We start from the raw sequence: 17,623 nt of genomic DNA on the forward strand, positions 1-17,623 counted from the left end.
TTGCGTTAATTTTGAGGCCCATGCTCTTCATGCTTGCATCTAGTTTATTCAACATTCTTTGTAAATCTTCGATAGACTCTGCCATAACAACCTTATCATCTGAGAACGCTAACCCACATACCCTTACTGTTTCGAGATCCACACCCTGTTCGTCGAAGAGAGCCATTCTTAAACACTTGTCCATAAATAATATAAATAACCATGAAGACATAACGCATCCTTGTCTAACTCCTTGAATAATATCGCAACAGTCACTCAGTTTCCCATTCACTTTTACACTCGCATTTCTACCTGTATATATTGTTTTTATAGCTTGTAGGATCCATCCATTGACTCCATACTCTTTCAGGACTTCCCAAAGTTTACTTCTATCTACCTTGTCAAAAGCTTCTTTTTCTAGGTCAACAAATGCACAGAAAACTTTTTTTTCCTACTCTCAAACTTTTTTCTGTTATTTGCCTTAATCTAAATATTTGATCCGTACATGACCTTCCTGGCATAAACCCACTTTGGACTTCCCAAATCTTTGCTTCTGTTATTTTCATTAACCTACGAATAAGTATTTTTGAATATATTTTACTCACGGTGCTTAATAAGCTAATCCCTCAGTAATTATTGTACTCGCTTTTATCTCCCTTTCTCTTGTATATTGGTACGATAATTGCTTCTTTCCAATCGTCTGGGACGTCTCCCATCTCGAAACATAAATTTATCAATTCGCACAGTCTATGTGGTTTGCACGCGCCACCGTGTTTAAGCCCCAGCAGCCTTACCGTTTTTCAAGTTCTTAATTATATCCCTAACCTCAGTGACACAGACTTTTTCAATTGAGTTTTCCATCGCATCGTGTTCAACATCGCAGTTGTGGAATCGCCATTAAGAGACTATGTATATTAAATTTAATATACCGCATATTAATCATTTATCAGAAAAGATAGTTATTTGCACTTTACACAAATTAAAGACAATTTTAGCAGTAATTTGCAATTATGAATCATAAAACATATTTTTTCTAGATAAACATAAATGATACTAATTTTTAAGTGTAAAAGTTTAAATAAGAAAATAATTAAGAAACGTTTTACCGGATTTAATTAATTTTGGATTTGTCAAGCTCAAAACGTTGCAAATATCCAGAATAATCCCTCGTTGCTACATGGAGCGCGTTAGGAGCTTCCAACGAGCGGATTGACTTATATATCTCTTTTTTGAAGACGAAATGTATCGTCTTTCCCCAAAATGTAGCTTATAAGCTATCAGACATTTAATAAAAGGAAAATTTGAAATATTTTTGGTTAGATTATAATATACTAAACATGAACATGTAGAAATTATATTTCGGGTCAAATAATAATAAAATACCGGAGTAAAAGAAGAAACCCTTTTTACCCTGGAGTTTATATTACATGTAGAAATATTTTCAAATATGTTTATTAGGGTGGCTCAAAAACGCTTTTTTTCTTTAGAGGGCAACGATCCTCCCAATTTCATTCCAAATCCGAAAAAGAAATTCCCTAAGTTTTTTTTCATTTTTCGATTTTAACAGGTGCCGGTTTTGAGTTGAAGTTTCCCATGTAAAATGCATGGGGAAAAATCACTTTTTTGAGTTTTTGGAATAATTTCTTAGGGTATGAAAAAATGTGACGGAAAAGTATGGGGGCCTGTTGAGAATTATCCAACGAAGAAATTTATGTATCAGACATATAGGGCTGACGGCTCTAACACACCCTCACGAGTACCTGAAAACTACTCTTAAAACAAAAACTGTCAGTTCTTCATGAAATCGAACTTTTGAGCACTGTAGTCTCGTATTTTTTTACTTAAAATTATTACTATTCCTCAAGTAACATATTTATTATGATTGTTTAATTAATTATTCATTACTTAAAAAAATGACATTTGTTTTTAAAAAAATGCCTCGAAAATCCCCCCTCCTTAAAAATATTACTATTAATCTAGTGGGATATTTAAAATCATTGGTTTATTAATTTGTAACTGTTTAAACAAATGTAATTTGTTTGAATCATTTTTTTTTTGAAAATTCGGTTTTTCCCTAAAAATTATCATTATTGGTCCAGTGGAATATTTATTAACATTAGTTCATTCATTTTCAATTATTTAAATAAAGGAAATTTGTTTGAATAATTAATAATAATAAAAAAAATAATGAAAAATATCAGTTATATTCAATTAATAATTTTTATCAAAACAATTTTTTTTTAATAACGTTAATCAAACAATGCTGATTAATATTCCACTGAAGAAATATTGATATTTTTTATTTTTAAATATTGAAACAAATTCCATTTGTTTAAACAATTGAAAATGAATAAACTACTGTTAATCAATAATCCACTAGACTAATAGCAATAATTTTTAAAGGGGAAAACGGATTTTCCAAAAAAATTATCTAAACAAATTCAGTTTGTTTAAATAATTCAAAATTAATTAACCAATGATAATAAATATTACACTGGACTACTATTATTAATTTTAAGTAAAAAATACGAGAATACAGTGTTCAAAAGTTTGATTTCATGAAGAATTGACATTTTTTTGTTTTAAGGGTAGTTTTCAAGTACTCGTTGGGGTGTGTTAGGGGCAGGCGTGGATTCAGAGAGGGGGCCTAGGTGGCTTGGCCCCCTCCAAAAGTCCAGAATCGAATTTTGCAAATAAGATAATTGAAGTTTATTATATATAATACTGGAAAGCGAATTTTCTCCTTGAATACGGTTATAGAGAAAACATCAATTCTCAGCATGTATTTTTCAAATGTAGCGCCTATTTTATATCATGTAGTTACGTACAGATACTCTATCATTGTTACAATGTACTCCCAACACTGGCACAGTCACTCTTGCGTCGTATCCACATGCGGCCAGAGAGCCTGACAGCCAATGTAGATTCCCAACCAGGGGCGTCGGAGCCGTGTGGGCTGGGTAGGCTTGAGCCCATCCATGAAACTTGATGGGTGGGCTCCGTCCACCCATCAAATCGCTGAATCTAAGAATAAAATAAACCTAATATTTATCTTAAATTTATATTTTTGAACATATTTTCGGTGAGCCCACCCATGAAAAAAATCGTTCCGACGCCCCTGTTCCCAACCATGTAATTCTCGCAGCCAATCAGGGTCTCGAATTCTCTCATGGATGCATGAGACATCATTTTATTGTGAATAACCATTTAAGTTGAAAAGGGAGCGAACTCAGCTGATTGCGAAATTTGCGAGGTTACGTTTTACAACAATCAATAATGGTAAATATTTTATTTCTGTATTCTGGCTATTTTAAGGCGACTTTAATTTTTTGAAGATAATTTTTTTCAAGATTCTTCATTCTTGGCTTCGTTATAAAAAGAAAATGTTCGCCTTTATGATACCAAAAGTTCAAGCTGATACCAAAAACTTAAGAAATGCGAAATGTGTAATTCTAAAATCTTTTACCATAATAATTTTCCATTTTAGATTTTCATTTTTATGATACATTTTTCATTTAAAGAATTTTAAAATGCAGTTTTAAATGCTTACTTAATTAAAGATTAAAAGTTTTTGCGATTAAATTTTTTTGACAAAAAAACGTTTTTAGTTGATCAACTGTAAATATAAATTCATTAATGATTTTTAAAATGGAACTGTAGTTCGTGTATTCGAAATTGAACAATAATTGAATGATTTTATGTGGCGGTTCTAAATCAGTTAAAATTAAACTATTCACAGATTTTGTCGTTACAAATTGAAATATTTCAATTCAAAAGCCTTAGTAGTTAATCAAACGTAAACTTCCGACTTTAACTTTATAAACATTCTGTTGTTTCAGTACAAAATATACCATTTTTAACCTTTTCAATTTAAACATTTTTAATTAAGAAAAAGGGAAATTTTTTAATAGTCAGCAATGTTTTAGTTTTTATTTAAAATGGAATATTAAAAACTAAACAATTCGAAACTAAATTGTTTGAAACAGAAAGCCTTGAATCGTTAAAATTTCAGAGAGCTAAGCTCAAACTTAGAACGTCACAATGTTAATTTTATTGTTCTCTTCAAAACAATTTTTATTTATAAAGGAAAATGTTGAATTTTGTTGTATGAATAACAGATAAAAATGTATTCATTTAGAAAAAATACGAGTAAGTTCAGGAAATACTTCTAATTTTTAAAATTAAAATTGTGAACTTTTTAAGGATTATAAAAGGTTTTATTATAGTAAAAAAATTGTCTTAGAATTCCTGGTAAAATTCAAAATGATTTTGTTATTTAGAAAAATTAATTTCAGCAGAATATTTAGGAATATTTCAAAACAATAGCAAATTTTTATAAATAAATAACAATGAGTTGAAAGGATGTAAAAAAATTTTAAACAAAATGTAGATTTTTTAAGATTTCAAACGAAAAATTTAGAAGGTTTTCAAGCATTTTCAAAGGTTTCAAAATATAATAAAAATTTATTTATATTCCTTACAAAATTGACAATAATTTTTTATTTTTAAAAATTAATTTCAAGAAAATATTTAAAAAGATTTTTAAAAATGTCCAAAACTTTAAAAATGATGATGTAAATATCTGTAAATATATACTTCCAAGTGGCAGTACCGAAAAAATCCGGCCGAGACCGCAGCTACGGCCTCTACACAGTTTAACACTCTTGAGTGCTCCTACGACTTACACTGTTAGAAATATCTGGTTAAATTTTCAAATACACTGCAGTCCCGCTATAGAAGCTGTTTCAGGGGTACCCTCTATCTCCTTCGTACAATCTCGGGACTCGCCAAACCATAAACAATCAGTGCCGTGTGAGTAATTTCTGTTGGAGTTTGGTCTTATAAAAATATTTTTTTCTGTCATTTTGATTTGATAATCTCATAATGAACGTAAAAATGTTTGTGCTCGAAAATCGAACTTTATAAAAGTACTGATTTTTAAGTATTTACACTGAAAGAAATGAATTGCTGATACAGTTATATTGCTGGTTAGATCAGGAATCTGTATGGCTAGAATAGACCTATCGATGGCTGATCTAACGCGCAATATGATTGTACCAGCAATTCATTTCTTTCAGAGTACGTACATATATCGGGGTGGCCATTTTAGTCGAAGAAAAAAATTCCCAGTCAATTTCCGTGTCTTTCTCGGTTTGCAAACATTTTTCACTGTGAATAAAATAAAAAAATAGAACGCTAAGCATTTTTCCATTTAAAACAATAAAAAAAACTAAAAATTTAAGCACTCGAATTAGAACTCTTGAATTTCAAACTTTTTAAATTGAAGTTTTTAAAATTTTTTAATTAAAAAAATTTGTATTCGAGCTCAATAATTTACACGTATAAAATGGAAAGCAGTATCACTTTAAAATCAAACAAGCTTAAATTAAATCCAGATGAACTGCAAATTTAGAATTTTTAACTTCTATCAATTGTAGAGTTGCAAGATTCAGATTCAGTTCAAAAAATGTAAATCCACGTTATCATGTTCAATGCTCTAAATTAAATAATCAATCAAAGAACTTAAAAATTTTCAGCAAATCTTAGTTAAAACTTATATTGAATCCTTTTCTTGCTTCAAAATTTATTTTTACGCTAAAAGTTAAATTTCTGCAAAAAATCGACAAGAAAATCTGATATAATATGGACATAAATAGTAATTTTGTCCTGAATCTTTTTCTTAGCCAAAATACAATGCTTAGTGCAAAAATCTAACTCGGGTCCTCGGGTAATAACCGATAACTCGGGTACTGGGTACCTAGATTATCGGGCAATACCCGGCTATCCGGATACTCGACGCCTTTTTCTGGATTTCAAAAATTATCTGCCTCGGATAATTGCAGTTTTCAATTGTTTTGCAGCGTTTTTATCTAATTTCAGATAAAGAATATCTCTGGGATTCATTGCGAAATGATGTGAATGCACGAAAAAAAATAAATATTCTTATGTTATTATGTATCTGTATTATTTTTCCATCTTCCTAATAAGATTCTGTATTTCGCTCCTTAATTTAACATCCCAATCTATTTTAAAAGAGACATATGTTGTTACTCCTTTACTTAAGTATCAAGAAGAACTCCTTAATGAAATAAATTTTTTTATTTTCTTCGGGCTGTAAGTCTGCTAAATTAACTAGGGGATAAATATACTCTTACTCGTATATGAAGTACTTACTTAACGGATTTGTACATGACAGTCCAATCTTGAAATTAAAGTAATATGTGAGGTTGCTTGTCATTTAAAAGCATCTGAACTATTCACCTTTTTTAATAATTGATCAGATTTATGGATTTTAAGTTTTTGCTATGATTGATTGAATGTATTAAAATATTATCTTATTAAGATTGCTAAATTGGCATGGTGCAGTGCCGCCAACCCTCAAAAGTGGTTATATCACTAACTCAATAAGTAACCTTTCACTGATTGTCAGTGAGCCATTTCTAGCTATTTGAATCAGTTAAATTTCACTGACAATCAGTGAAATTTCACTGATTCAGATTTAGAGAGCATATTGTATTGCCTGTTAACTATGATATTTTGTGTATTCACAACATCAAAAATATTATTTTCTCAACGAATGAATTTTTTCAGATCAATCTCAATCAAATTTCTGACATCGTAGTAATTCATCTAAATAAAAAACAAAGTAGGATACATTAAAATGGTTTACCATCACAAACTCGAATACTTTCGAACATGGATTGAAATTTATTTCAATTTTCCTCCTTTTCTTGGAATAGATATAATAGGGGCTTTAGCCCCCTTTTAAAGTGAAAAATTCCAAAAAAAATTTAATACTCTTTTCAAGGTTTTAATTATTTTTAACTTTCCCGTGTGATTTTAATGAACTTGCTAACATTTTTGAGGATATCAAACGACTTTATGGGACCTACGAAGTGTTAGGATATTTTAAATGACTCCATAGGATTTTAGAAGATTTCAGAGGATTTAAATCATTTTAAGCGATTTCAAAAGCGCTCAAGGTATTTTAATAAATTTTAAAGGATTTCAGAAAATATCCGATTTCATCTATAGTTTTACGGGATTTTATAATATTCCAAAGGATTTCAAAGAATTTATGCACAAGAATTAAGGAATTTCATAGGATTTCAATATTTTCCAAATATTTCAAGGCGTTTCCGAAGATTTTAAAGAATTCTGGATAATCAAGAATATTACAAAAAGTCCAAGGAATTTTCAACTGATTTACATAATTTCAAGGGATTTCAAATAATTTTGAAGAATTGCAGGTATTTTAAAAATTGCAATACATTTTTAGCTCTTGAAAAAATCTCAACGGATTTCAAAAGATTTCATAGGATATTAAATATATTAGTATTTTTAATATATTACAATAATTTGAGGTGGTTCTAAAGTATTTGAAAGATATCAAGGTATTTTTTAAAATCATAAATAATTTTCAAGTTTTAGTGAATTTCAAAATATTTTAATGATTTTAATCATGTAAAATGATATCAAAGAGAGTGAAATATTTTAGCTTATTTTAAGAGATCTAAAATGTTTTATGGTTATATCAGCAAAAGGGTATTAAGGTAGTATAAGCAAAAATATTTTACAATTTTCCAAGAGATTCTAGAAGAGTTTTGTGGAATACAATGATTTTAACTTTTAAACAATTTTCAAAAGTTTTAAGGTATTTTAATAAAATTTCCAGGATTTCAGAAAATATTAGATTTCACGAAATTTGAAGGGATTTTATGATATTGAAATAGATTCTAAATACTTTATTCATTCGATGTAGCACACATTTGCTACTGGAAAAATTTGCTTCAAGAGCTTTACGTGTAGTTCAATAAATGTCTGTTAATTCAGGTTAGGTGAGGTCAGGTTCTGTTGGGTAAAGTTATGTTAAATTAGTTTATATCAGGCAAGGGTTGATCCTTCACAGTTGTCGGCATGTTTTTGAAGTGAAAATTTGCATCACTGGCATTATTTTGAAATTTATTTTCCTTAGTGCATGATTTTTCGTCATTTTTTGAGGTTATGGCTCAACCATGACGTGATGGGTGATTTTTGATACCGAATTAGAATACAGCGCCCCAAAATCCATAGGAATACGTGTGTCTCGTTACCAGATCCTCACACTTTTTTTTCGTGTGGCTGTGTTATCAAACGCTTAAAAAAATTCTAGGTGTTTCAAAAGATTTTACAGGATATCAACGATCTCATGTTATGTTAGTTTGAAAATATGTCAATAAATTTAAGTGATTACAAAGGATATGAAAGATATTAAGGCCATGTGACGAGAGGGTCACGTGACCAAACCTGGTCTTCAATTTTTCTTTCCCAACTTACGTCTAATCGAAATGAGGAATCGCTATGAAAGTTTGGGAAATGAAAGAGGAGGTAATACGATCCATTCCTCTGTTTTGTTCCGGTGGAAATTTTGAGAAAAATTTCTTTGAAGAAAATACCAGTGGAAGTTTTATTTCCCAACTTACGTCCACACGGGATGAGATATCGCGTTAAAAATTTGGCACGATAAATAGAAGGCATGCAAGAATGTGTCTCTGGTTCTAAATAATTAGAATAGTGAAAAAAGTTTTTTTTATGACTATTTTGGAGAAATACCAACTTTGCCGTCGTCAAACCCTGCAAGCAATTTGCAATGTTGTCAATGGGCTAGTTATGAGATTTATATTGATCAAAGTGTGGCAAAACAACAAAAATCGCTCACGAAAATTATGCACGAATAGTGCAAAAACTAATGTTCGCACTTGAAATGCAAATAAACATATTTAGTCTGACATACGTATCAGTCTGGTATCAGCTGTGTCAAAGCAGCACTAGCGCAGCGAGTAGAGAACTTCGAACTTCTAGGCACCTGTGGGTAAAACAGATTGCATTACCGTCAGAGAAAGTTAAAAGCATGGACATAGGAAACAAGGGACTAGGCATGCCATTGCGGGGGTGGTGCAATGAGGGGGGAGGTCCGCCACCTTTTGATATCCCGCGACAAACATGGCAGCGCCCACATGTTTATATTTTCATGCACAGTTTGTCGGCAAAAATGCTCGTGCGCATAATAAAAAATGGCACATCGTAAGATGTCGGCTCCCCCCACTCATGGAATTCTCCCCCCTCCCGTGGATTCAACCCCGCTCGCCAAGTTAGGATGGCATGCCTAGTCCCGTGTTTCCTATGTCCATGGTTAAAAGTCAAACTTCTGCTGTAAAACCTAAATGTGTCCGTCGATAATCATTATTTGCATAAATAAACGTTTTTCTTCCTCCAACTCTTTGCAAGGCAACAAACGATCCTTTAATATTTATTAACTTTTCTCGAAAAAAATTTCCGCGTTATTTAAACTTTTATTTTCCAATATATGGGTGAAAAAAAATATTGATCTTAGGGCTGACTTGATCAGCTGTTTTGCTCATCACATAGCCTTAAGGTATTTTTTTAAATTCCTAATAATTAATTAAATTCCTGATCATTTTTATTTTTCTGTCCTTTTTTCACTTACACTGAGGAAAATTGATTATACCCGGTAATTAAAAATATAATACCAGGTATAATCTTGGACTATTAACTGTGGTACAGCGATCCAGATTACACAAACTAAAATCTACGAATATTAAAGAATAGAGAATACCGGATAAAATCTTGGATTATAGATTGAAACAGGAGATTTTTAAATTTAAAACATAAAGATATTTAAACCTAAAATCCAAGATATTAGAATCTATAATCCAAGATATTAAAATCTATAATCCAGGATCCTAAAATTTAATATCTAGGATATTACCCACTATGATCCAAGGTATTAAATCTACCGACCTAAAATATAAAAATTTCCATAGTGCAAAAATGTAAAAACCTAATTATAGTGTTCTAAAACAGTCTAATATCAAACAAAAATGTTATAGAAACCTTTTAATTTTCTGCAGGTCCATTTGGGGCATTGGACATTTACAAAACAACAAAAAGTCTGGCATTCATCGTTCTTAAAACATTCTATCGATGTCTTTTGAGTTTTATTCCCACTGTTTCGGTTCAATTGTTAAAATGGCTAAGAAATAACAATGAAATTATTAGAAAATTATAAATTCTATATTTATTTAGTGTGTTGAACTCCAGTTTGCATATAGAACACAAACGTAGATTCACTAAGTAATACTTTGTATTATTTATTTAATACAATACACATAATTTATGAAATACACAACACGCGAAGCAACGTCGACTTGATGCAGGGACGCATAGACAAAATGGATGCTTCGAGATATGTGAATGTAAATGACTCAGTGGTCAAGTGACCTTAGAGCTTGCGCGCGCATGCATGCATATTTGATAATCTCTAGACGTTACGAATTAATATCTGAAGATTATAAGAATCTAAAATCTCGTGATTATGTTTGGTAATATCTTCATATATTAGGAAAATACTACAGATTATACGCGATATAATAGTTTTCTTTACGGGTTGTTATCCTCCACTTGCAATATACACTTCGTATAATCCATTTTTCTCCGTGTAGTGAGGTAATAATTAATAAAAGTTACAGAAAAGTTGTTTCAACAACTTAATATTGCTTATAATAATCGACTCCTAGATAAGTCCTAGTAAGTTCTGTGTTTTTCTAAAATCAAGTCAATATATGGATTATTGAACCCATAAAAATAATTAAATTATTATGAAACGTCTTACTTGGCAACGTGAGCGTCCTCTCGATGTATTATGCAAATTGTATATTTCCTCTAACGAATAATTATGTAAGAACAGCTGAGGAGTGTAGGTTAGGCGTGAGAAATTTCTTGTTTTAGTTAAAATATTACCTTTAATTTTAGTTGGGATCCCCTGAAATTAATTTTCATATGTAATTCTTAATTTCAGATTGCCTATGCTTTTTTTTTGTGACACCTTAAAATAAGCTGAATTTTCGACTTAAATCAAGTACTTTTTTTCTGTGTATATCTTGCAGCAAAGGAGTTAAGAACATTTTTGTTTTTCCCAAGTTACCAGCAGCTTACAGAGATACAAGGCTCAGAGCGACATAACTAATTATCTGAACCCACCGCAAACAATGTTGATGAAAATGTGATACTGAGACTCGTGGTTTAGCTGGTACTGCTCTTGACACCAAAGTCTTCGCAATATGAACAAGTTTACATATGAATAAGTTTACATCAATTCCAGATAAAAGATTCGCTGTAAAGAAAATAACGTCCGTTAAACTTTACACAAATAATAGATAATTTCCCATTTTTAATCTTGCCTAGATATTCTTTCGCTTCATAATCGCTTCATTTTATTTCGAAAAGTAGTGAGAATTACGATGCCAGCCTTAGTTATCGTCATTCCGGTGTTGGAAAATTTCATGGCAGTCTAAAAATCACATTAAAGCCATTACAGTTTTTCTCAAGCCTGTCCATTCACGCAAAATTAGCCTGGCGTTACACTGGTGCAGTCGAGGGGCTATTCAGTCCCAAGAATCATGTAACCCCACCTATTGAAATCGATTTCGAATCGCATGAAATTATATGAAATCATGAAATCATTGAAATCATTTTTTAGAAAGCCCGAAGTAAAATCATCCAACGTAGTGTACGAAATCAACTCCGTAATCAATGAAGTCAAATGAAATCATATGAAATCAATGAAATCAGTTGCGTAACGATTCGGAATCGATTTTATTTGATTTCAGAATCACTTGAAATCATTCAAATGTTTTGAAATCATTGCATTCTTGACCTATCAAAAATTAAATTCAGTTCCCTATTCAGCACTCGAATCAGTGCATGAAATCATTTGAAATCAATTTGAAATCTGAAATCACTGGTACCCACTAGCACAGAGTGAATAGCCCCTCGGGTGCAGTCTAGTTTCGCGACGTGTTTGAATAAAATCTTTCTGCTGTCTAGTTTCAGTCTTGGTTCTATCTAGAAGTTCCTTACGAATATGAATATATGAAAACAATCCAGGTCTTAGCTGCACGGATAAAATGTATCTGTAAAAAAAGTCTCTAGATTGTAGCTAGGTCTCGGATACGGGATAAAGAAATCAAACAGTAAATCCTTATTTCTTTTAAAAATGTATGAATACATTTGGAACTTTTTTACAAGCAGTTACAAATTTCCTACTAACAGTTCCTAAATATTTTAGAATCAAACTTAAAAAGAGAAAAATTTTTCTTGTTCGATTTAATATTTAATATATATTTATTTATAAATTCGCGCAACTCTATGGATTTGAACACTCGAACTGCTGGTTCGTCAGTTTCTAAACATAAACTATGGGTGTTTAACAAGCGCAGCCATCGAAGCTTAACCAATATAGGTATTATAAAACTTCTAGCCACTCATCCGAGGAACTCGAACCATACATACGCACCGCGCGTATGGGTGAGAGTATGTACGGGTCACGTGAAGACGGTTCTACTTCCTAGTTCCCAGATTTGTCGGGCAAGTTCGTGAGTGCTGTGTGAAAATTGTGCCAATTACTCATAATATTTTTGTAATTATTTACGGAAAAAAAGTGATGAACGGTTTTCGACTTGTGATATCGAGTTCTCGTCAATTTTGTCTAAAAATCAGCAGATTATTTACGAAAATACATCAATTTCCAATGAATTTTTCTCATATCCGAGACCTAGCTACTAGTTCGTGACTTTTTTACGTGTACATTTTTTCCGTTCATAGTTTCTAGACAGAATCACGGTTTGGACTTTAAAAAATTACAGAAGTAAATTCAAATAATAATAATTCTGGCATAAAATATTTAGGAAATCATAATACATAATTGCATAAATGCTCAAGTAATAATTAAGTGTACACTGTTACATATTTAAGATCATAAAAAATAATTATTGAAGGTGATTTAAATCTGAATATACGAACATAAAGTGTATTTGAAAATTAACGCATTTGTAAATTAAAATGAACCTAATAAAAATTATATTAAACTCATTTACTATGTATACCAAAATTAATATATTTTTATATGTAAACTGAAATAATACCAGTGTGCATTAAACCTAAGCGCTAGCGCATGCGTCGCGCAACGCTGCCGCACCTGACATGAAGCTGCTGCCAGCCGTCAAGCAAACCTCGCATCTGGTCGTATGACAATTAAGTATTAGTAATTACTGAATAGTAAATGATAAAAAGAAGCAGTCAGTTGCCAGTCCCCCGTTTGTGTAAAAAGGTAAGTTAATTTGATTAAATTAATTAATTTAGTTAGTCCTTCAAAAATAAGGCGTATAATTCTGTGACGAAGAAACTATAGCCTTACTTTTCATCTTCTCAAAATATTTTGTATTTTGTAGACTTTGGATATTAATATTTCTTTTATCACATATCCATAATTCAAATAAAGTGTACGAATTTAGAGATAATCAAGGTTCGGTTAGAAAAAGTCGAATAGTGACTATGAAAATGCAGACTAATATATCTTTGATTAGAATAAATCGTACGAATTTTAGACTCTTACATAAAAAAATTACAGTATTTCTAAGTCGCTGTATTAAGTGTTGTAATGGATTCGAATAACGAAAATTAGTATAGTGCTTTGAAAGAAATGAAACATAATGTTGAACATTTCGTTAGGAACGTCTTGCAATCTTTCTAAACCACTATATGAAAAAATGGGGTCACGTGATGTTGTGTTTCACGCTGGCGCATGGCAAAAAGACAGACGGAGAGAAGTGACAATGCTTCCAGGCTCATTCGTGGGCTTGTAAGCAGCTGATCTGTTCCCCTCATTTGAGGCGCCCAGGTCTTCTTGGCTCGATCTGGCTTCATATTGAGGGCGTTCACTCGCGTAGCCTTATGAAGCTTGCGAGCAATTTTTCCAAGCAAGTGTGTGTGTGTGTGTGTGTGTGTGTGTGTGTGTGTGTGTGTGTGTGTGCTCGGATGGTGGCTCGCTGGCTACAATGGGTTTGTTTACGAAGATTTGACTAATGCCTATACGCATATATAAACCTATCTTATATCTATAAATCGCACGCATTTCGCTGATAGTCCTGATTCTTTCGGTCCTTATATACTAAACGAGAGAAACGTATCACTACTTGTGAGAAATTTATTGTGCTAGGTCAAAAATTTCAGGTGCTCCAGACTTAATTAACTATTTATCACACACTCACACACACACACACACACACACACATATATATATATATATATTGAGAATATATTTAGAGATTTCGGAATCTTTCAAATGCTGTGAAATTTTTTAATGAAACAGTACAATTTCTGATTTGCCATTTTATTAAGCATAAAGAAATTAATTTTTTTTGAAAACGCACACACGAGAGAAACAAGAAATTAAAAGACGAAAGTTTCGAATCATCATTAGGATAAATTGTTCGTCTTTTTGAATACTGTATATATCCGTATAGAGAATGTTTGAATCTTGAAAAAAAGTTGTCTCAAAAATGTTTCCAATGCGCTCATTTTTTGATTTTTTATCCAAAATGGCTGGCTAAAGAACTTAACCTTTAGTTTAAGGCACTCAAAAATATACCAAAGGCCAAGCCAAGCTGTAAACTCGTTCGAAAGTTATCGTGCTAACAAAATAAACATCTACAAACTAACAGACAGACAGAATAATTAAAAAAATATATTATTATGTATTAAGCGACAGTTCTGGATTTTCAGGTTTTTTTAGTTTATAAAATGTAAAAGTAATTGTTAGCTCATTTGAGAAAGAATCACGTTCATTTATACTAATAATCGGTATATTCTTTATATATTTAATATGTTGAAAGATATCAATACAAATATTAAAAAATATTATGCTTAGAATTATCTCACGGCATCTACTCAAAGTCTGTTACAAAATTCCCTGGCAATTCTAGGATGTTGCCAGGTATCTATAGATTTCCCCAAGGTATAATTTTTCTGTATAATGAGCCACTCAAGTATTAAATATCACATTCATTAAAGCAATTCTGACCCTACATTCTTTAAAAAGTATTACATAATACTTTTAAAAAACTTCCGTTATCCATTTGTGAATGGTTAAATGGTAATTAACTAAGCTTATTGAAAGTGGTAAAAAAATAGGAATAAATGAAGCGTGGTCCAAAAAAAGCTTTTTTCTAAAATGTCTGCCCTACAAATTTTTCCTTTGCTGTCAAAATGTCTCCGGAATATTGTCATTATTTATAAAAAAAATATTTAGGGATCACTCAAGTCAATTTTTGCACAAAATTGCTTTTTTAATTTCAACTATTGATTTATAATTTTACTTCAGTATATATGCATTTTATTCTTTTTCTATTATAATTTTAAAAAACCATTAACAGCGGAAACTAAAATAACATAAGCAATTTTTTGCAAATCATGGGCTTAAGTGATACCTAATTTTTTTTAATTCTACCAATATACAGTGGACATTTTACACGAAAAGGAACAATTTTTAGGCATCGAGCCATTTTAGAAGAAAAAAATTAAGATATTTTCTGGAATACTATAATATGAATGGGACAATTACGCGAGTTAATTATGAATAATCTTTTTCTTAGTCCTTATAAATATATAACTGTGTAGGAACAATACAATGTTTATATATAAAATAAAATAATGTTACTTAATTTATTAAAGTAAATTTATAGAAGGACAACAAATTCCTAATGGTAAAAACTTTTAGGAAAGTTATAATTACCACTAAAAAAATCCAACTCTTAGCAAAAAATGCCTTTAATATATTGAACTCTAACCTATTTAAGCCTACGAGAAAAATGAGCTTTCTCATTTTTTGTTATAAATTTCTTTTTGCTTTTTTAATAGTTGCTTAAAATTCGGAGCATATTTAACATATTCATATTTTCAGTAAAATATATTGAGGAAGAAATTCTGTTCGAACCTCCTGAAAAATGTGCAATTATATCAGACAACATTTTAAGTTTTCAATATTTTACTTACTCTTAGAACAGATGTAAAACTATCATTTACTGAATTTGATCTTCCCAATAATCTATATCTGAAGCTTTGTTAACTTATTATTTGTGGGGTAGACGCTGGACGGAAAACCGGGAAATGACCGGGGATTTTTTTAAACCTGAAAAAGCCGAGAAATGAGTATGATAGTGAATTTATTTATTTAGAAGGAATTTCACAAATTTTTAGAAGAACCATCTATCAAATCACTTGGAATATCACCAATATTAACATCATGAAACAACTTTTTAAATGTATGAAGTGTTTGAACATTATTGTTTAAATTTAAAATAACAATAATTAAAACAAAATATATTTCTGGATAAGATATTTTGGTTGAAAAAGTATATAGTATTTTTTAAATCACAAAAGTTCTTCCGAAAAATCGAAATGTTAATTAAAAAACACGTGTTTTTGTATATGAATTTATCGGTAAAATTTTTTTTATAATTTTAATTTTAAATTCAAACAATTTTTAACATTTTAAATATTAAACAAAAATTTATTTGATAACAATATTTTATTATCGTATTTTTAATAAATAATTATTACTGATTAAGAAACAATTTTCTTTGGGGAGTTTTATTATTTGGGAATTTTTAAATTCGTTAATATTATAAACTGTTCAGGAATTTTATTAGTTTTGGAATTGTATTTTTCGTGATAGAGAGTTTTACCGAGTCGGTAATTTTATTTTTCGGGATATTTCAGCCGTCCCCATAGAATTACAGAAAATTTGCTCCAAAATCTCGGCGCTCGATCTTGTTAATTTTTTTCCTACAGTATTAATAAAAAAAGATTGTATGGAAATTTTTGATATCACAAAGTTAAAGATAATCACAATTAAAAATTTAGAAAATCGCTGTACATTCAATTTTTATTCTTGGATCTTGGCGATTTTTTTCTAATCCATTTCAGTCACTGGTAGGCTTTCTTGACATCTAGGTATGTAAAAAAGGTAAACTTCATAAAATTTAAAAACTAATTTAAGAACTATTTATACTCTTTTAAGATATCAATACAATTTACACAACACTAATTTAAAATTTGCAAATTTTTAGGCCTTCAGTTTAAGAACTTGAATTTTAACGTTAAAATTGCTTCATTTTCAGAATATAGCCTTATTGTTTGAAATTTCAGAATTTTCGTTATAAGTTATAGGTTAGGTCAAAAATAACATTCTGGGATTCGAAATTGTTATAACGCGAAAAAGTTTTAATTTAAAATTTAAAAATGCGAAAATACACTATTTTCCATGTTCATTTGCAATCCAGCGAGTCACTTTCTTTCGATTCCTTTGAAAGTCGATCCTTTGCTTTCAGTTTTCTTTTTAAAATATTATACAAAGGTTTTTTGTTTTAAATATAAATTAATTAAAACATTTTATTTGTTTTTCACAATTGTAAATTATAACTTCTAAAATGGAATAATTGTAGCTCAAACATGATAAAGTATAGATTAATTTCAAATTTAAAGAGGTATTGAACTATTAAAACCTCTGACCTTTTTTAAGGTTTTTAAAACTCTTTAAAAAACTTGCTTTAACAATTTGGTTGAGATTTCTTAATAAAAGAATAAGTGCTATATAGTCTCCAGAATAGCAATTTCAAAAATATTTAAACCCTTAATAGTTAAGACATTTTAAATTTGTAGTCTTCACAGTATATTGAATAATTTTTTTTGATCATTTTTTGATCATTTGTCACCCCCCCCCCCTCCTAATTATTTTTTTGTAATA

At 30.3% G+C, this 17,623-nt stretch overlaps 1 protein-coding gene across 6 annotated transcripts in view; it reads left to right on the forward strand.

Annotated features, from left to right (window-relative positions):
- Positions 1-17,623, forward strand: part of LOC117181487 (protein pangolin, isoforms A/H/I/S) — a 786,230-nt gene that overhangs the window by 397,437 nt on the left and 371,170 nt on the right. The window contains exon 1 of one of the 6 annotated variants that reach the window (XM_033374199.1): positions 13,062-13,147. The exons of the other annotated variants lie outside the window; for them this stretch is intronic. Coding sequence (XP_033230090.1) covers positions 13,100-13,147 — 48 coding nt within the window. The 5' untranslated portion in view covers positions 13,062-13,099. Of the gene's footprint in view, positions 1-13,061; positions 13,148-17,623 lie in introns of those variants that run through there. 6 annotated transcript variants of the gene reach the window in all.

The sequence above is a fragment of the Belonocnema kinseyi genome, chromosome 10 (genome assembly GCF_010883055.1).
Source record: "Belonocnema kinseyi isolate 2016_QV_RU_SX_M_011 chromosome 10, B_treatae_v1, whole genome shotgun sequence".
In the NCBI taxonomy this organism is placed as follows: domain Eukaryota; kingdom Metazoa; phylum Arthropoda; class Insecta; order Hymenoptera; family Cynipidae; genus Belonocnema; species Belonocnema kinseyi.